The sequence below is a fragment of the Calypte anna genome, chromosome 10 (assembly GCF_003957555.1).
Source record: "Calypte anna isolate BGI_N300 chromosome 10, bCalAnn1_v1.p, whole genome shotgun sequence".
Lineage (NCBI taxonomy): Eukaryota > Metazoa > Chordata > Aves > Apodiformes > Trochilidae > Calypte > Calypte anna.
Window position 1 is genome coordinate 9,378,163 of NC_044256.1, and position 21,824 is coordinate 9,399,986.

Consider the following 21,824-nt stretch of genomic DNA (forward strand, 5'->3'; position numbering starts at 1 on the left):
TATTTTCATTCTGATTTTTTTTAAATGCTTGGCTGGGGATAGCTTGCTGATGTCCCCAGCCCAGACTGCCATGGTGATGGTGTAGCTTTGGTATAGGGTGGGAGAATGGGCTGCATCTCCTCCTCGTGCCTCTTCCAGTCCTACATCTCCAGTATGGAAAACAAGAAGTCCTAAGTGGTGAGGCAGGAAGATACATGCAGAGAAAGCAGAACATTATCACTCGAATACTCACTTTGTTAGAGCCAAATCCATCCTGAAGTGTAAAGGGTGACACTATTGGTTAGCTTGGGGCAACATGAAAAGTAACAATATTTGCCTAAAATTTAATTAACTTTCTTTCCTTGGGTAAATCATACCGTTATCTCCCCTGTCAGCAGCTTTGTTCTGGTGGCTGAAAATTTGCATGGAACTATTACAAAGAGTAATATATTCATGGATTGTAATCAGGCACAATTTCAATGAAGTTTGTTTGCTGCCTTAATCTTTATTGTCATTTCAGTGCACTTTTAGGCTAGAATTTCCTTCCCTTTGTAGAGGCTGATTTGTAAATCAGTGTCTCTAGAAGTTTATCATATCTTAGTTTTAATTTAATATAGTCATAAACTTGATTTTACTTGCTAGTAACTGAAAAGGGCTGAATAGTAGACATTAGAGGAAATTTTTTCCCAGGAGAGAGGTCCTTGGTCCTGTTTCCACCAGTGGTGGTGCTTTGTTTTCTGCTATAGGGTTGGATCCCAGTAAAGACTAGACAGTCATGGGGTTTTAACATCAACTTATTATATAAAAAATAAAATGAAAATCTGATTTTTTAGCAAACCATTCTGCTAAATGAATGAGGTAAGAATGCTGTGAAATGATTCAGTGCTTATAATTAGGATCAACTCTCTCTTTCCTCCCACCTGTTCTTTTTACCAGGTGTTTTCTTTGGCAAGGATTTCATGCCAGGCAATGATGCTGGGGATGAGAAGCTCCAGCTTGGTGCTCGTAGGATGACTGCAGTGTCTGTAGGGTTGTGTCATATGGAAGGCTCAGCTGTCTGTAGTAACCCAGTTTCTATGGTGATCTGGTTTCTGTTCTTTCCCTTCTCTAGACAGTAGAAAATGTACAGTTTCAGCTGATAAATTAAAGGTGCCTGTTTCATGCTGACATAGATCACGGAGTTAGAAACTGCTCTGCAGCTTTTGTGTCTTCCAAGGCTGCTGCCCTGCTTACTTTGGGAAACTTTGTGTAGCCTGGAGGAAGGCAGGCTGCTAACCTGTTCTGCCGGACTATTTAAATGCTTTCCTCTTTTGTGTTACGTTTTCTTTGCTTTCTGTTAATTCCCATGATGAGAGGGAAGCAACATCTCATCAGAAATACTGAGGGTGGGGAACTGCTTTAGCTGAGGGGGAAAGAGAAAAAGATCATAGAAACTGGGCAAAGTGTGGCAGGCATTTTGTCTCAGCTGTGTATCATCTTTGTGTTAAAGTAAATAATTTCCCTGCTTTCTGGCAGGGTTTGGATTGATTGATTGATTAATTGATTTTCTAAAAGCTATGTGAATAGGTGTGTTTGAGATGAGTTTGTCACATGTGTGTTTGTGAGGTTTCACATAGAATCCTTTGTATAAAAACTAAGTGGAAAGGACAGGAGATATTGCTCCTGAGCACACTACTTTATTATAATACTGCTCTATTCTAATACCTCTGTTACCATGTCCCTGTTAATTGTTTTGGAATTATTCTGTAATTTTGCAGTAGAATTCTGTAAGCTTGTGCTTGTGTGGGCACATGTCTTGCAACAAGTAGGCAATGTGAAGTTTGGTCTTTCAAAAAATCCCTAAGAGAAACTAGAAGTTTGGCATTGTAAGTAGTGGGAAAATTGGGTTAATAAGAGGGGGGAAAAAAGAAGTATCCTTTGGGGCAGAAGATGCTATAGAAAAACAAGTTGTGCAAGATCAGGTGATGAAGCTGTGAGACCAAATGCAGAATTCTCTCTGCCATCATTTGCTGTTTTTGACAATAAATTACAGTTATTATGAAATCATTTAGTGGATTGAGAATATTTTGCAACATGGCTGCACCTCTAGAGCCACACAGTTGTTTTTGTTTGCAAAGGTGATGAATGTAGGGGAATTTCAGTGCTCTCTAGGCATTGCAGTTCAGAAGTTTTAATATATTTAAATGTCATAGCCTTTTTCTGGTGTTCCTCCAAAGCTGTTTTCATATATATGTATTCACATGTGCATGCAACTGTATAAGTAACTAGAGAGTTACCATGTAGTTTTAATTTATTATTGAGCATGAGGTAACCATTAAATCTGACTTCACTTGTTGCAAAATATGAATATTCTTTTCTAGTTTTGAAAACAAGTTATATATTTGTTTAGCATTACTTTTAGGAGTAAAGTTTGGGTGAAAATGGTCATTAATTGGAAGACTGGATTTTGTTTTCTATTATTCAAAGGCCTTTTCAACCAAATAATTTCAGATTTTTCTTTTTGGCATTGGCCTCATTTCCAGCTACAATGGAAAGAGCTTTTAATATTTGAGATCAGGTGGCTTTGCCTGAATTAACACATAAGTGTCAAAGTGTCCTCCTTGGGGAAAAAACCTTTATAATGTTATGCTGCAAATGCTTTTCAAATCTACTTAGAAGTGTTTCTCCAAGTAATTTTGTTATGACCGGATTTCTGACCTCTCTGAAAACACAGACAACAACTTTGTATATTTTCATCATAGAATGTGTAATTTGGAACATTACTTAGCATGGATAATGCCTTTTTTTTTTCTTTGTAGGCAATAAAATTAAGCCTGTGTTGCTCTTTATCAATAGATAGAATGACATATTTTCCTCAGATGTAGCAATTCACTTCTCTCTTGCTTAAGGGTTTGGCTGCTAAACGTATTTAAAAAAAAAATATTGATGATTTAACTATACTGGAACAAAAAATCACTGGTCTTTTGCTCTTGTTTTTCTATTGCAGTATGCCAGGGTTTGGATCCCTGATCCAGAGGAGGTCTGGAAGTCTGCGGAACTTCTCAAAGATTATAAACCTGGAGATAAAGTCCTTCAACTTCGACTGGAAGAGGGCAAGGTAGGTCTACATCTTGTTCATAGGCAGATTGTTAGACTGATGTATCTAACCCAGGAAGTTGTATTGTCAAAACATATCTGTATTTCTGTATGTGCAATTATTCACATCCACTTACTTTGAGTGGTATTTTTTGTGTGACAAATTATACTGCTTATTTACAAAAATCTACTTATCCTGAGTTTTCAAGATAAAATAAAACATGAGTTGCTTTCATCCAGCTGCTTGTTACATCCACTTGCATCATCTTTTTCTACTTTAGCTGTTAAAGCTTTCACCCTGGTTTGATATTCCAGTGAGAGCAATGTTGCTAGAACAGTGTTGCAGGGAAAGAATTGTGATTTCTAAGTTCAGCATAACCATCAGAAGTTTAATAAAGATAAAAAGGGGCAACAATTAAGAGAATTACAAAAATGATTCTCTATATGGTGTAGAGAAATAGTGACACGTCTACAAAAAGCTCACATCCTTTGAGTGAATTCTTGTTCAGTTTTTTCATGCCAGCTAAGTGGCTGGTTAATTTTAATACATCATGAAGGTCAATCCTCAGATCTTCTCATAGAAAGGTCTGCTACAGTTGGTCAAATATTTATCTTTAATTTCTCTTCTTGCCAGTGGCCAGCTTAGATCCAACTTTGATGCAGAGATCTTCATAACCATGAAATAAAAAGAACAGGTTATATATAAAGAATAGCTTCTAAGTAAAATACTTTACTCTAATGCATATTAGTCTTTGACTCACTCACATTTCTTACTGGGCAAGCTGAGCACAACCTTTTAAGTATGAAAAGATTAACTCTTCATTCCAGTATTCTAAACTGTGTGGTACTGCTGCACACCTGAGTATTGCATCTAGCAGAATGGGGGTGTTTTCCAATTGAGTCACATTGTGTGGGGATGAGAAAATAAGAGCTAAATAAATTAAGTTTAGATCTGGAGAGAGACACAATCAAAACCTCTACATTAGAGATGAATTTATATTTGCAAAAATTTTATGTAGCATTTTTTTTCAGTTTATGAGTTCATGGCATTCTGCCAACTTTCTTATGTGTGTTACTGTGTGTGAACCTGGCTAGACACTGATGGGAATCTGGTTCCTCTGCTCAAGAGGAATATAATATTAAAGCCTATTTAGATTTATGATAGAATGTATTTTTTTTTATTTAATAAAAAAGATTTGGCAGCAAAAGAAAGGGGTTTGCTTAAGGAATAGTTAAAAAAGGTGATGCCTCTTTATGGTTGTCTGTTACATATAGAAAACCCTTTGGGGAAATTTGAAATGACTTTTTTTGAGAAAGAAGTGCTCCCTCAAGTTCCCAGATCATTTTTGGTTTTATAAGTTGGGCATGTTTAACTGGGGAGATGGGTTGGAAGGACTGAATGTGGAAACCTAAGCAGCAGCATGTGTTTGTCTCCATTTGATTTTCAGGACCTAGAATACAGCCTAGATCCCAAGACCAAGGAGCTCCCACCCTTGAGGAACCCTGACATACTCGTTGGTGAAAATGACCTCACAGCCCTCAGTTATCTCCATGAACCTGCTGTCCTACACAACCTCAGAGTTCGATTTATAGACTCTAAACTAATCTATACCTACTGTGGCAAGTACTGACTTTTCATACCATGATCTTTCCAGAGAACACCATAGACAGGAAAAGGAGAGTTGATTATTGATACATGTGCTTTTAACTGAAAACTGTTTAATTATAGGACATGCTGGACTGAAAGCCCCTGTGTTTGTGGTCATTGAGTGCATCAAGTAGGCTTGAAAATATCAAGGCTTAGAGAAAATTGACTTATCCCTCTAGCTTCCCAATGGACTCTGCTTATATTCAGCAATTGCTGCTGGTTACTGGGATTCCTGGCTGGTTGATGTTGCCCTTATACTTACTGAGATAGGCCTGGACTGGGGGAGAGCTTAACCTGGTGCAGCTGCAGGAGGCTCCCTGAGCTGCTTGGTGCATCTGGGGACTGAGCTGTGGGAGAGCAGCACAGCTGAAAGGGACCTGGAGTGCTGGTGGATGGAAGAACCACGAGCCAGCAATGTGCCCCTGTGGCCAAGAAGGCCAGTGGCATCCTGGGGTGCATTAGAAGGGAGGTGGCTCTAAGGTCTAGAGAGGTTCTCCTCCCCCTCTACTCTGCCCTGGTGAGGCTGCATCTGGAATATTGTGTCCAGTTCTGGGCCCTCAGTTCCAGAAGGACAGGGAACTGCTTGAAAAAGTCCAGTGCAGAGTGACCAAGATGATGAAGACAGTGGAACGTCTCCCTTATGAGGGAAGGCTGAGGGAGCTGGGTCTCAGCTTGGAGAGAGAGAGGAGAATGAGGGGTGACCTCATTAATGTTTATAAATGTATAAGGGGCAAGTGCCAGGAGGATGGAACAAAGCTTTTCTCAGGGGTGACTAACAATGGGACAAGGGGCAATGGTTATAAACCAGAGTATAAGTGGTTCCATGTAAATATTAGGAAGAATTTTTTCACTGTGAGGGTGACAGGGCACTGGCACAGGCTGCCCAGGGAGGTTTTGGAGCCTCCTGCCCAGGACACATTCAAAGCCCAACTGGATGCATCCCTATGTGACCTGCTGTAGGTGACCCTGCTCTGGCAGGGGGTGTTCGACTGATGATCTTTCAAGGTCCCTTCCAACCCCTAACTTTCTATGATTCTATGATTTATTGCCTACCTCTGCACTGGGCTCCCCTATCTGTCCATGGAAGATTCCAGTTTATTTCCTTTTCCATGCCTTCCCATCAGTGCTGCTACAGGGGTGAATTTGTAACAGTCTGTGACCCAGTGCTCATTGATTCACAGTTATGAACAGTCTTGGTTTTAAAAATACCATTGAACTCAGAGCAGAAGTTACCCACAGTTGTAATTGCCTGTGATATTTCACATGGCCAGAGTAGAGCAAGTTTTATGATCACTCATCATAAGTTCAGAATTGTTGACCAGTGCTCTGTTTGGAAGAATATTGTGAGATTAATTTAGTCTTAAAATTCAGATTTCATGCTCTAGGCTTTTTTCTGTATGTGTATGTGTTTCTTTTAAATCTCAATGTTTACTCAATATACATGGCTAACTTTAAATATAGCCTTTGACTATAAAAACCTTTGCTAATTTTTCTAATATTCAAGTATGTACTTTGGATATTGTGTTAATGCATAAGAAACAGTTTAAGTCATTAGTGGTTTTTTTACATTTTGAGTAAAGAAAAGCATAATATGATGATGTGATTGCTAGAAACCAGATACTGAAAAATTCCTTCTCATAATTGTTTAATAAGGCAAAGACACGTTCTTGCAGCAGGTGTAGTCAAATTGACACTTGCATATTCATTGCAGCTCAGTTTATGCCAGAAGAAAACATGCCTCATCATTTCTTTTTAAATATGCAATTTATCTTTGCCTCTAATCAGACTTTTCTAGGGCAGTCCCAGTTCTGGATAGCACAGGCTGAAGCATAATGAGCCTTCTTGATGTCATCACATCCTGAGTCTGCTGCTTATCATTTCATTGTACCTTGCAGGACTTCACAAGCTGTAGCATAGGGAAGGCCAGGCTTCAAGGTGGCCCTTGACAGATATCAACGAATTGTGACTTCCAGGAATTTGTGTTTTGAATCTGAAGGCCTTGTCCTGTCCTGGTCTGCATATGGAGTATTCCAAGAGACAGATTTTCCCTCTTCTGGTCACTGTCAGAGCTCCACCCATGGTTATGAGGATGGAGAGCTCAGGCAACCAGCACGTTAAACACAATGGGCAGACAGCAGGCATTAATGTCCTGCCACATTTTGCTCACTCTGGCTATTCCTAGTCCACTCAGCAGACTGCATCTGCTCCCAGTCCTGCTCTCAGCGGTGTCCAGAACCATGTGGGGGCTAAATCAGACTTTGCCTCCCCCAGCTTGCAACAGCCTTCATTCCCACAGGAGGGGGAGATGATTCATCCCTACATCTCATCTCATCATACAGTCAGAGCATGACTAGAGGCACAGAATAATTTAGATTGGAAGGGATCTCTGGAAGTCTTCAATGGAGCTCCCAGCTTAAAACAGGTCTGACTAGATCAAGTTGCTCAAGGTTTGGAGCAGTCATAGTGTCTGAGTGATGGAGATACCACAGCCTCTGTGGGCAATCCCTCTGGAGGGTCCACATTCTGGTCTTGGAACTGGGAAACCACCACAGTTCCCCCAGTTCCCATCACCTGTGTTTCTGTCCCTGGTGCTTCCATGGCAAAGCCCCTGATGGGGCAATGTTTTGACCAAGGGGTTTTGTGCAAGTGGAGTCTCATAGCCTGAGCTTGTAAGGGGTTTTCAGTCTGGGTTTTGTGATCCTGTGCCTGCTGACACCACCATCCCCCTCCCACAAGACAGACAGCCTGCCCAGACTGTGTTTCACCTGCTTGCAAACATGCTCTGTGTTTAGCATCATCTAAGAGGCTTTCAAAAGGAATGTGCTGTATGCTATTTTTTTTCTGTTGTGTTTGGAAAATGTGTTTTCATGTTTTCCCTAGTGTACCTTTAGTTGCTGGTTTGGCTTCTCCTAAGTCCTTTAGCTCTTTGTGGAATGGGTCTGCCAAAGGGCCTGGGATGGTGGCTGCTGTTTGCTTCCAAACAAGTCTCAAGTGATGATTCTGGAAACTGTGTGTGGGTTTAATAGAAACATCTGGATCTGGTAGCACTGTGGGTTCCCAGTGGTCAAAGTGAAGGAGGTTTAATAGTGCCTGGTGACACTGCAGTATGCTGTGAGTTTGCTAGCTTGGTGTGGAAGCATGGAGGGGATATTACAAGCTATGGAAAATAAAGTTGTCTGTCAGCCTCTAAAAAGCTGATCCTTTGGCCATGGTTGTTCACCTTTTAAACAGCTTTATCAGTTCCTCTGCTCAGGACAGGTTACTTTGCTCTGCCAAGATGATTGCTTTGGAGCTCTGCCTGTAGAAGGAGTTGCATTTTCCTCCTTAATCCTATTCACACATTAGCCAGGTTAGTTTAAATACCCCGGGAAGGTGGTTTGAGCTAAGACAGCTGATTTAGCCTGAAGGAGATTAAAAAGGCATTAATCCACCAAAAGAGTTATGGTAGCATGAATCTCAACCAGCAGAACTAGAACTGGGATGGATGGATGGATGTCCATGGCACTAGACATTAATTCAGCCACACTGTCCTTAGTGTAATGTTTCAAATGGGTATGAAATTCTTCCAAAATTCAGTTTGAAGTAATCCAAACTTTTAAACAGAAAAACTCCTGGTTTCTTAATTTCGAGTCAGCCTTTCATCATCAATTCAGAGGTGATTTATAACTTTGCTTTCCTGTTCAGAAATGAAAAGAAGAATTAATGAAGGAAGTTGAAGTTAAAAAGGAAAATTCATATGCTTACATGGAAAAACTGCTATGTCTGTGGTGAAAACTAAATAAATACTGCAGGTTAGTTCAGATGTATAAAGCACTTGCCTCCTATGCAGGAGAGCAAACTTTAATTTAAAATAATAAATTATTAATAACCATTTTGTCAACAGATAGTTTATGTTTAAGATAAAAGAATTAGCTATACTTCTTACAAAAAATGGCAAAAAGAATAGCCAGAGTTCAGTTTAATGTAATTGTAGGAATAAAACCACATGCAAATCTGATTGGGGAAGGCCCATGATATTTCTTAAATCAGGAATATGATTTAAGGAAGAGAAGCTATACATAAATTAATCTGGATGATAGCCCTGTGAGACAGGCTGATTTAAAAGTTCCATAGAGAGCATGTAATTCCTAACTTACTTGTTTTGGATATTTCCAGATGGTAGTTGTTGATTTTACAGCTCGCTACTGAAATTAAGTGATTTAGTATGCTGGAGTCTTGTCCTGAGGCTGCTTGTTTTGAATCAAAAGGTTTATTTTTGCCAATGTGGCCAAATGCAAGAGGGAGTTGTCTGAAGCTTCACATGGCTGTTGTTTTTGGTTTTTTTTTTTAATTTCTCTTTGATTAAACTTGCAAGGCTGGAAGGTTTGGCTCGGTGGCATGGCCTTACTTAACTTTTAACTACTTTTTTATAGTTGCAAAGGGCAAACATTAAAAACCAACACTGAAAATATTCCTTTAGCCTGCTAGCACAGAAGTTCCTTCCCCTCTCTAGATCCCCTCTTATTTTTGGCTCATCACTACAGTGTTAGAACTTGGCACACATTTTTATAGAGACTTTTCACTCAAGCTCCTGAGTCATTTCAAGAAAGTCATGGCTGATGGAAAAACACTGACTCTACTTACAGGGTGTGTCGAGCCATAAAACTTGCCATATATATGAGGAAATAGATCGAGATCTCTCAGATCTCTTCCTGAAAGATATTCTCCTATTGTTTAATGTTTTTGCTGTGATTTGTGCTTAATCTCTAAATGCGTGACAGGATTTATAAACGGGATGATGCTCCCAGCAGCAGCAGCAGTGCCAGACTATAAATGCTTTCACTTCTCCCAGCTTTTCCATGGAAAATGTCTTATGGGATCTGCATAGAGGAAGTGTGTGTGTGTGTGTGTGTGTGTGTGTGTGTGAATTTCTGAGTAAATGTAGAAGTTGAATGCTATGGAACTGCTTCTGGTGCAGGTTCTTCTTGGATGGTTACTCCAGGAGTGTGTATATCCAGCTTGCTCTAGTCACTGTGTACCCTTCTGCACCACTATTGTCACTTGTAGGCATAAAAAAAAGAAAAAAAAAAAAAAAAAAAAAAAAAGATGAATTTTATCTTTAAAGTGGCCACAAAAAAAATTAGAGGGTCTTGGGAGTTTTTTAACCCTTAACACATTTCAAGGGAAGGAGGAATTGCCATGTCAAGACAGCACAGGTTGCCTGGCAGAGATCAGTGTTTTCATCCCTGCATGGGGCAAATAAGTGCTCCCTACCCCTGGTAAATGCTTCAGGAGAGAGAAGTGTAGGTAATCTTTGTGAAATCGTCCCTGTAGGCAGAGCAATCCTTGTTTCTCCTGAAAAAACAGAGTTGTACCAAAAGAATTTGAGATCTCACTGTATCGCTAGGAAGGATATATGGAGTAAGACTAAGTCAACACACTTTGAATCTGGTTGTTTCATGCATGCTAGCTTTAGAAAAGGCAGGTAGAGAGTAAAAATAAAATGTTGTCCCTGATGTGTTTCCTAAAGCAAGGTAGAAGTAAATTCTTCTGATACCTTTTGCACATAAAACTGGAGTCAGATTAATTATCTGTCAATGTCTATAATATCATAATATCAAATTTATTCTTCTTTAGTTAATATTTCTAGAAAGATATAACAATAGTTGGTGTTAAGGACATTTTAGTTTGTCTTATTTTGAAACGACTATTAATAGTTATTTTTGTTTCATTTCTTTTGTAGGTATTGTCTTAGTGGCCATAAATCCTTATGAACAGCTGCCTATCTATGGCGAAGACATCATCAATGCCTACAGTGGCCAAAATATGGGGGATATGGATCCACACATCTTTGCAGTGGCTGAAGAAGCATATAAGCAGATGGCTAGGTTTGTAGACCACAAAGCTTGAATTCCTTGCTTTTCTAAAAAGAAAAAGACTTCAAATTTCTGGCCAAGTGACCTCGTTAATTTGTAGATCATTAAACGGTTTGCAAGATCTGTCTTTTCTCCCGAGTTTTAATTGATTTCAAAAGAGGGTAAGTTGTCTAAGTTAGCCAACAGTAAATCATTAGCAAATGCAATAAGTTTGTGACCACTGACAGATAGCAGGAATAATCACAGATCTCTGTATTTAGGACTAAAATTAGCCCAGCGCTTTATAAGATTAGGTTGTTTTAATTTGATTAGCAAAATGTGGATATACTTTTTAATCATCAATGTTTTTTTAAAGGGAAAAGTGCCAGGACACTAACAGCTGTGCAAGAAATCCTAGTTTCTTTATTTGTTGCAGGTAAATTAACTTGTCACCTAAGGAGAATGGTTATTAGAAACTTCTTCCCCTTCACCCTAAGGACCTGCCAGTTTGAGGAGCTTTTAAAATATTTTATTTTTAAGCTAAAAGTCTTGGACTACTGTGTGGTCTTTAGTTCCCAAGGTGGTCCCTGGTATCCTCAGTGGTTAGATGCAAGCCAGTGACACAGTTGTCCTTGTTGACAACATGTGATCAAATTAAGTGAAACAGTCACAGATCCCTGGATTAATTGCAGTGGCCCTCAAGCTGCTCTGCAGGAGCAGGAAACAGGGGGAGAATGGAATAAAAATGATAAAATGTTCATCTTTGAAATTAGCTGTTCATTTAAGAATCCCTGTGAGAGCTGGAATGAATGGAATTCTCCATGTGCTGTGAATTCAGTCAGCTGTGTACAGGAATTTGGTGATTCATGGTACCATGGAACAGAGAATTGCCAAAGGAAATGGTACAATGCAGTGCAACATTTCGTGGGTTAGGCTAATTGTGAAATAGACAGTGTTTCAAAAATCCCCTGCATCTGCAGTGCTGAGTGGTATTTGCTCTCACTCCCTTCTGTTAAGAAAATGGGCATGTGGTCTGCTAGGAGTGTCTGAAGCAAAACTGGGTTATGGCATCTGTGTTGTGGCTCTTTCTGCCTGGATCACTGTTTTCTACACATCCGGATCACTGGTGTTTCAAACAGACTTGATGCTCAAGTCCCTCTAAAACCTCTACAAAACAAGAATTTATGAGCTTTATTTTATGTGTGAGACATGTGACAGTGCCCTGCAGTTTGCATATCAGTGATGGATGTCATCCAAATTCTCAGAATTTTTGTTCTTAATATTTGTCAGTGGAAGTCAGGCTGGAGTGGGATCTCTCACTGCCTGTACTGACTCTGGAGTGGGCTTAACTCTTACTTGGGTTGAAATTGCAAATTGCTGGGTCACCTGTACACTGCACACTTGTGAGCTTTCTGCCCCCATCTGCATGGGCTGCTGTCAGAGGAAGACTCAGAGGGCTGAGATTTTGGCAGAGTGTCTGCTGTGGTTTTTCCTTTTTGTGTTAATTGCTCTTCAGCTCTCACTGTGCCCTGCAGCATTTCTGCTGTCCTGAATAACAACAAATAAGATGTGGAAGAAGTTCCTTTTTGAAACAAATTATGAGAAATTATGCAAGCATGGAAATGATCTTAACTAATCATTTTGCATTACTGGATTAATTCCTTTGTGGATCTACAACATGTTATAAACAATTTGATACTCTTTATGAATTACTGACAATACTTTTATAGGTGAGCACACAACAAAAATGAAAAAAGTTCCCCTACACTGAAGTAACAATTTCATTGTTTATTTATTTTCATAATGTTTATTTCCTTTTTTCTCTTTTTTTTCTCCTGTTTGTTTATAAGAACTTGTTCTGCTGTTTTGATATACTGAGCTTACTGATTGATTTAATTTTTAATACTGTTTCCAATTCCTTAATCAGTTTTCCTGCCCTTTAGCTTCAGGTGGAACTTTCTATATTCTGAGCAATACCTTTTACTCCTGAATTACAAAATTAAAGGGGAAAAAAAAGCAGGTTTACATTTCTGCAGCAGGTTATTTAAAAATGGAAATCAGATTGTCTGCGACTGTTTCCTTAACACTTTAATAATTGCATTAAATATTCATATGGTACCTACTTATATGGCATTAATCTGCATTTATCCATGTAATTGGTGAGATTTATCTTTCTGTTGTTTCTGATCTTTCCTAGCTCTGTGTTTAAATGATCACTGGAGTAATTAGCCATGATGTTCCTATCCATAAGGCTTCACTGAGCTCTTCTAAATATTTGCTCCTTAGGTGGTCTTGTTAATTTATAGTTTAATGGTAGAAAATTTCTTCATTACTTAATCTTCTGTGAATGAGAAAATCTTTCCATGTTCATGATTGTAATCTCAGTGATCTTCTTCAGAGGTAGAAAACATGGTAACAATCAGGAAAGCTGATTCTACCCTGACTTTGCACTGCATCTTCAGGAAAAAATAGAGTGCAAAATGTTGACTGCCTGAGTTGGAAGGGTGGAGCTCACATCTGGCTTGTGCAGGAAGAGTGACAGCAACTGCTTAGGGTTAAACGTGGTATAAAGCAGCACATAAAGATACCTACACTTGGGAACTTCCCTGCACAGGGAGAGTCAGAAGGTGTGGCCTGTGTGTGCCATGCAGTGCTGTCCCCGTTGGGCAGCCCCTGTTCCCTCTTCCAGCAGGAGTTCTGTCAGCAGTTTCCAGTGGAGGGTTTGTTATAAAGAGTATGGCTTGTCTTTGTAATGACAATGAATTACATGATTACTGTTTCCTCAGTAACTTCCTGACTTTTTCTGCACAGGGAAGTGCACAGCTCTTTTAAGATTACTTATTTTGGGGTTATTATTTCTTTTTTTGTTGGTTTTTGTTTTTTTTTTTCCTCACCCTGCTCTCCTCTGTGCCAGCAGGAGAAGCTCAGCTCAGATGGGAATCCTTCCCAGGGGCAAGTTGAATGTAACATTTACAAACAGTTCCATACTTATGAGACCCCTGTAAAACTCAATGAATGCCAGGACAGAAAGCAACTGTGTTTAGAGCATCAGTCTCTAAAGTTTTGCTTTTTCTGTTTGGACAAAGCATAATGATCTACTCAATATTGCTGTGTGTCTTTTTCATTAAATTACCTTTAATAAGCAGGCTTCCCGTTTGTTTTGTCAGATTTTCAGCTGGATGATGGCTCACAGCTAGAAGATTTTTTTTTGTCACTTTTTTTTTTTTTTTTTTCTCAAAAGAAGTCTGGTGAGTTGCTGAGTGGGTGTTTTGAGAGCACCTTAACTGGCAGTCTGCAGTCACCTCCCAAGATGATGTCCTCTTACAAAATGTGCATTTGAGCAGCTGCTGCTTTGCTTTGCTTACAGGTCTATACAAGGGCCTCCTTTGACTTATAGCCTTGACATATGGCTTTTTAAATTAAGTACTTTGAAAAGAGATGGTATTTTGGGGGCTCTGGTGTTAAAATCAAAATGAAAAGAGAAATTGTCCTTTCCAGGGGAAAGAGATGATTTTGGAATAGTCTCTTAAATGTTGAGTCTGACATCTTATGAAGTTATTCAGACAAGAGAAGGGATAATAAAGGGATAATAAACCTGATATAACATCAGGGACCCACTTGTCTGAATAATTATTGTTTTTAGGCAACTAAAGGGTTAAGACTGGTCATAGCTGGAAGCTGGAGTTCATGCAAGGTGTTGTGCTGGTAGCCAAGCAATGAGCTTTCCTAAACTATGGAAGGAGTGAGCCCTGACTAATCCTAGATAAATCAGTGACATAGTGCTGGCTCATCTTTGCACTCCTCTGAAGTGCAGCCTGTCATGACTTTGCAGCATGTGCTGACCTCAGGTTTTTTCATTTGTATGTGTTGAGAGATGTTATGGTCATTATTTTTTCACTTTTAGCCATTTTTGCAGTCAAGAGATGTGTTTCCAGTTAAAATGAAAAGTGTGATTTGTTAACTTGTTTTTCAAAAAATATATCTTCTGATTTTGAGAGTATTTCAGAACATTTTTACCAAGCTGTTGTGAAGAGGACCAAAAGATGCTTAAGAGCTTGAGAAGTTAAGGCTGAGTTTGCAACTGCAGCAGACTCAAGAAAATTAAGGTCATGTACATTAGTGGTATTTTACCTTCATTTGGCACTTTCCATGATTCTAAAGTCCCTGTACAGAAGAGATTGGTATCATTATTTACAATTTATAAATTGAAACACACAGCAGGGAGTGGGAGACAAACTTTGGTTAATTCACCCAAACAGCAGGGGCAGGGCATAGAACCCTTGAAATGAAAATCCTGATCCAGGATTGACAATAAAATATGTGAGAATAAAGCATGCAATTGATAGTGCAGCAGTTTGGTGGGTTTCTTGATTATGTTCTCCCAAAGCTAATTTGCTTTCACTATACCAAAGGTAACATGGTGGATTTTGCTCACCTTCCCTTCCTGCAGCACTGAGGGGGTTTCTGTTCCAGGTAACATAATTGTACAGTAAGGCTTGCTTTCACAGAAAGCTTCATGTTTTTGGGTACTTTACAAGCATTCCCCAAAGTCTGTCTCCTCTAACACTGTAACATCAATTTCTGCTTGTATAGAAGACAGCTAAGGCAGACGTGGTGTGCTGTGGCCATGCCTGGGTCAGCCCAGGGTTAGTCCCAGGCACGGAGCTTCCAGCCCCCAGTCCTGTGCTCAGAACATCTTCTTTTCTCCAAGGGCTGCAGAAGATCTCTGTGCTGTTAGGTTTTAAAAAAAATAATTTAAACTGGAAATACATTATCATGGCTTGGCTTCATGAATGAAGATTTCAGAAGGGTTCTCCCTACACTTGCTGATGGCTGAAAAGGCCAATGTGGGACAGGCAGCGCGGCTGCAAAAGGCCCAGCAGAAAGTCTCCTGTGAGGGGACAGCCAAGGCACGGCTCTTTCTGCTCTGTCTTTTCTCCTCCAGACTGATCTTATGTGTGTCCTCAGAGGAGGCAGCAGTGTTATGGATGGTGTCTCCATATCTCCTGACTGGAGGCCAGAGTGAACCCCTGATGGCAGTCAGTATGGGATACCCCAGCTGAGGATCCCACAGTCAGGATCAGATCCCAAAGCTGAGGGATTGTTTCACGGAGTCCTTGTGTCTCCTCTTTGGGGCTCCTCTGTTGTGGCAGCCGGTGGCAAGTTCACCACAGAGCACAATCTTAGGGAGGAGGTGATTCTACATCCTGGGGACGTGCCCTGCCCAGCACAGCTGTGTCCTCAGTATCATGGCCTCAGTACTGGTGACCCCTGCCTGTTCAAGGACAGTGACATTGGTCACACAGTCAGTCCCGTGGATGTTGAGGATTGTACAGAGGCAGCACTGATGGAAGTGTTCGAGGAGTTGCAGGTGGTGGTGGTAGATGCCCCATGATTCAGACCCATATAAAAGAGCAGACAGTACAATGGCTCTGTAGACACCAATTTTTGTACCTTCCTTCAGGTGTTTATTGCTCCAGACTCTTTTATGAAGTCTTCCAAATGCACTCTGTGCCTTTGCTAATCATATGGTTATATAGCACAGTTTGTAGGACTAAGGCTTTGTGCCTATTGAAAATGAGTGATTTTACAAAGAATTAATTTACTGCTTAGTCGGGAGCAATTGTGATGAGTCAAGGTGCAGCTGAACATGTCCCTGAATTGTTACTGCCTGGTGTCTATGGAGACCTGGATGTGTCAGGTCAGAGCATGTTACATCCAGACAGTCAGAATGAGCTGATGGGTACAGGGTGTGCAGGTGAACAGACCAAGAAGTGAGCCATGCTCCTGGGGCACACCACTAGCAGCTCACTTTTTCTTCCCTTTTTTTTTCCTCCCCTGGCATGTTGTGGCCACAAAGTGGTTCAGAGCGCTTCAGTCTCTGATAATAATCCTTAGCACTGTGCAAATTCTGAACATTTTACAAAAGTTACCTTGTTAATCCACACAACAGCCCTTTGAGGGTGGAAAAAATAATTATCTGTGTCAGGCCGCACCTTTTGGGATGTGCCAGTGCAAGTGAGTTTGGAGGCTTTGGCCCTGGGAATGCCGGGATGACGTGGAAGGAGGGGCTGTGCCATGGAGACCTGCAGTGGGATAAAAATGAGGGAGAAGGGTTTCCTGCAGCAGAGGTGAAGAGAACCAGCATTTATTGGTGCTGCCTGGCTGCAGGGGAGACTTGTGTAGAGGAAGGTGACCTCCCAAGGAGAGGGGCTCAGCAGCTACCTAAAGTGCATGGAAAGATGCTGGGCTGTAGGAAGCAGTTGGAAAGTGAGAGGACAAAAGGAGGGGGCTTTCCCTTGAAAAGGGATAATGGAACTTACTTAGGGCTGCAAAGAACTTTGTCCTTAGATTAGTTTGTTCAGAAGGCTGACAAAGAGCAAGATGCTGCCTCCTGCCCTCAATGGGGGAGGTCACAGGAAGGTTGGACTGACTTGGCAGCTTCTGGTTTTGCTCGGTCCAAGAGCATTAGAAAACTGCTGAATGAATTCCTACTTATTTATCGAACAGTTAAATGACTTCAACTTGAAAAGCAAATCCTGAGTTTGTAGAATTGCCAGTTTTTATAGTGGCTCCTAACAGATGCTGCACAGCCTGGCTGAATTTCAAAGGCCTTTGCACTGAGCAAGAGCTGCTAAACGTGTCCAGCCCTGTTTGCTGCAACGCAGCACTGTGCTTTGGCAAAGGGGAAGCTAAAAATATTGCACTGACTCATGTTAAATCTTCTGAGACTGATGGGGTTTAGAGCTAACTTTCATTTCAGGATAAGTGTAAAAAGGAATTTTGGTCTTTTAGAAAAGTAAATAACTGTAACGATGTAAAAATCACACAGGAGTGGAACACAAAGGGTGAAGCTGGGATTTACCCTGGCAGGGAAGTGAGCAGGGCAGGTGTTGGGGACAGACAGCACAGGCTGGTGAGCTCTGCAAAAAAATCCTTTGTATCTCTCCCAAGCTACATTTCATGTTGAAAAGAGAAGAGTGGTCTAGGAAGAAAAAAAATATATTAATATATATATATTAATTTTAAGTTTACAGTCAGTGATATTTTTAGGAACCAGTCTGTTTATTTCAGCATATACTGAAGTGAGACTTGTTTAGGGCACCTTCAGATAAGGTACAGTTTCATTTTATGCAATAACTTTGTCCTGCTGCTTTATTGTTTTCCCTGCATTTGTCTGCTCTGCATCCTCTTTCCTACATTAGAAGATGCCCCATCCCTTGAAGGCAGTGCTCCCTTCAGCCTGCTGGAGCTGCCTGCCTGCAGCTGGGGAGTTTCTTCCCAAAATTTTTGAATAAGTTAATCATCAGCTTTCTGTGAGGCTTCAAAACATTTGATACTACAGAGAACTCCTAATTTTATATTGACACCTGATGAAAGCCTATGGATTTAATGAGAAAGGAGTTCAAAATCTTTTGGATAGTTATTCCAAGACTGCATAGGGGTGGTGTATTACATGTATTTATTCTTATAACATCAGTACTTCTTAGTTATTAGGGAACATGTATAAAGCAGTTACAATGGTATTTAGCACTCCCACACTGCCTTTATTTTCGGTGCATTGTGTAAACTCCTGTTACTTCACCTTACCTGTGAGGAAATTATTTGGTAAAATTTGCTGTGCCCTTGTTTTTGTATTAGCTGCCTCATGGGGGCAAACTGGTCTCTATTAAACAGATTTATTTAGTCATTCTTTCTCATACAAAGATGTGTGAATGTTCTGACTGTAGATACTCCAGGTTATTTTGGTCATGCGCTGTCACAGATATGAAGCTGGGATGTTTAAAAAATTGCTAAAAAATAGGATGCTTCCTTAGGTTGGAGTTAGGTTTGCATTGCTGGAGACAATCATGTCAGCTGCATGTATGTACATGTATTTTTGCACTGGTGTATAGGACAGAGTGTAAAACATTTCATCTTCAGCTTGGTTTGTGATGGTCCCTGGTTAATGCTCTGGTTCTCAGCACAGTTGTAGCTGGTAGAAGTACAGCAAGATTTTCAACATGCCAGCCTTTCAGTATGGATCCCATCTGACCTTTCAGCAGTGCCATTAAAGTTATTTTCTTGGGTTTGTTTTCCTGCTGCTGTAATTCAGCTGTCACTTGAGTGCCTTTTCTGTCTTTGATGGGCACAACACACATCGATGTTGATGGTAATTGTGTGTACTCTGAGAACAGGATCTTTCCCAAATGTTCCCTGAGTCACAGGTTCTCCTTCTCCAGGAGTTTGTATCAGGTTCTTTGATCATTCAGAATTTACTGTTTTGAAAATGTAAAGCAATCTCAGGCTTACAAGTCTACCTTACTGCCACAGAGGAATAGCAGTGAGATAAAGCAACCAGACTGTCACTGCTACTTTAAGTAAAAGCTGTTTATTGTGCTCTTGTTCTTTCATTGAAGCAGTGGGAGATTTCAGTGTTTGAAGATTGCAGGCCACTAGCAGCAGTCTGTGCTTTTTTAATGTAAAGAACAAATGAAACTGTCACATGGCATGGGGTTGGTGCTCTTAGCCATAACTTTAACCTTTTAGTCCAAAAGAAATAAAGAAACCAGTTGCAATGCTTCAAAAAGAAAAAGAAAAAAAAAATAAAAAAAGCAAAAGCAGTACATTTAATTAAACTTCTAAGCACTGGAACAGTGAGAGATGACCTGAGGGTGGTGGCCTTCCAATCACCCTGACAAGAAGCTTCCTTAAAAACATCAACACCTTGTCAGTGTCCTCAAGGTTTACAAATGCAGATGATTTAGGATCAAAGGCAAAGTAAGCACTAATGTGCTTCTCATCCAATTGTGTTGTTATTTCATCTCTTCATTTTATACTAAGGGTATCTCACTGATAATTTCTGCCAATCTCATCTGTGTTATAGGGTGCTGAGGAAGCTTAACTTTGAGGTAGTTTACCACAGGCAAGCATTTCAAAGTCTGTGTCAGAATCTTTAATATCAGCTGTTAATGATACACTTGTGCCAGGTAGAGATGCTGATGGCTTGGGTCTGGATGGATTGATATGAATAAAGGTTCATGTCAACAATTTTGTATCCCCTCTTTTTTTTTTTTTTCCACAGGCTGATGTTTTTGTGCTGTGTGTGCTTATATACATCTATTTGACATTATTTGCTGTGGAGTCATGAGTCTGAAAGACAAGATCAAGTGATAGATCCAATGCATCAGTCATAGGAAGCAAAAAAACCACAAGAACAACGCTGTGCTTTGATGATTAAATAGAATAGCTCTGGGCTTCCTTAATCCCTTCTGAAATACTTATTGATGGGTAGGTTTCTAACTGGTTTAATGTTCCTGCTTCACAGAGGGTTTTTTTATTGGTATAAGAGGAAGAAGGTAAACAAAGATACCTGCAGGGATTTTTCAGTCTGCATGTCTAGATTTTCCTGATCTGTTTGGGCAGTTTGCTATGGAAATAACAGCTGTGATGCTGTAAGATGTTTTGTTTTTTGAGGAAGCCATCTTCAGTGAGAGTAGAGTGATCTTAAGGAGTGAAAATTGTCTGAAAATTAGCAACTCTGCACTTAATGTTAGTGACTTCACCATTTCGTTTCTTGAACATTTTTAAATTTTTTTTGCGTCAATGTTTCCATTGGACAACTGAAATTGTTACAAACTGTCTTAGATAATGACAGCTATCAATAATTAGTGTCATTGCAGCAGTCTGCACCCATGGAAGGTGCCTAGTGACAGCCTTTGTCCCACTGCCACTGACAGCTGTGTCCTTGTAAGAGTAGCATTTCCTCCATTCTGAGCCCTTCTGAAAGCATCTCTTTCATATTTCTATGAAATGCAGAATTTAAGTTAATGGTTGTCAGTGCTGTTAAAAATACTGCATTAAGATACATGCACATCCTCAACAAGGGTGGTTTTTTTTTTTGCATCTTGGAAGACTGCTATTTTTTAACCACTTTCTGGTTTGTCTTATATTGTCATTTCATTTGTATTCTTCAAAACCCTTTTCTGCATGCATCCCAAGTCAGTTTGTAGCACTCTTTATTTCCTCAGTGCTGAACCTCCTTTGAGCAGAAGCAATCTTCAGTGTTGAATTTTGCAATTTTTTTTCAAAGCATAAAAGCCCCCTGCTGGAAGGTGGGTTGTAATCTGAAGCTTCCAGGAGTTAGGTAAGTCTGCATCTATTCTCTTTTGGCACTCTGACAGTGAATTTTCTCATAAACATATTGCCTGTCGACAGGATTTTGTAGGTAAAGCAAAATTGCCTTTAAAATTTATCAGCCTATGCACAAATCTGTTTCTGTCCTTTACTGGAATTGTGGTATGAAAAATTAGTGACATCTGTGGCTCATTCTAAGGCCATTACTTGTCATGAGAAGTGGAGTTGTGTATGGCTTGGATGCAGCATCTGAATATTACCTTTCAAAATTAGACATCAGCATTGCTTTTGTGATAGATAACACTGTTTTAAATTATCAGTTATTTATTCTATAGTGTATTACTGTTCTTCTGTTTGACAAGAAATAGCTGTTACCCTCATTTGACTCTTTAAAGTACAGGCCTGAAAGAATGATATGGAAGATTTCCAAATCAGGTCCCCTGCTACTACAAACAATCTCAGCCTCTCATTTTACATTTCACCCTGTGAAACGTTCGGGCTATCATCATAAAATGGAAGTTTTATTTTAGTTTTGTCATTGCTTTATTCTTCTGCGCTTTTCCGAAATGACAAAAGCTGAACGTGATCTTGACTGTTGCCTGAACCCCATAATTCATGTTTATGTAGATGATTAACTACCTTTAATCAATCTGTTTCAATCTGTTGGGGTTAAATACCTCTTTTCAAGATAATTTGGTTCAGTGTTGTATCACTATAATGGAATTGTATATCCTAGGATGCGATTGTTCCTCAGCTTTGGGTGAAACAGGACTCCTCTACCTTCTTGTCTCCCAGCTTGCTTTCTCTCATTTCTCTTTGTAACAGCAAAATTAAAATGTTCTCTCCATTCAGAAGTATTCTTAATTTTAAAATAATCTAATTATGTGTTTTATTCAGAGAAAAAACTCCAAGCAGGAAGTATTGCATAAATAATGGATTGTGGCATAAGGTTGCAGAGTGGTGTCAGACATAGCACTGTTGCCCTACTTGTTTCACTGCCTTAAAGTTTTAATGATAGTTTTTTTCTGACTATTGGCATGCTACGTGCTCCAAATGTCAGGTCAGAAGTTGGGAGCTAACAATTTAGCTAAAAATAACTCCAAACGTTTTCTTATGCTTGAGAAAGAACTCAAGGTATTGTTACTTTTGTTTTCTGGGAATTTTTTTCCTTT

General features: G+C 39.9%; 1 protein-coding gene across 1 annotated transcript in view; it reads left to right on the top strand.

The window, feature by feature from the left end:
• MYO5A (myosin VA) overlaps window positions 1–21,824 on the top strand; it is a 95,741-nt gene that overhangs the window by 15,907 nt on the left and 58,010 nt on the right. Inside the window, exons 2-4 of the mRNA XM_030456904.1 lie at window positions 2,966–3,076; window positions 4,503–4,674; window positions 10,425–10,569. Coding sequence (XP_030312764.1) covers window positions 2,966–3,076; window positions 4,503–4,674; window positions 10,425–10,569 — 428 coding nt within the window. The remainder of the gene's footprint in view (window positions 1–2,965; window positions 3,077–4,502; window positions 4,675–10,424; window positions 10,570–21,824) is intronic.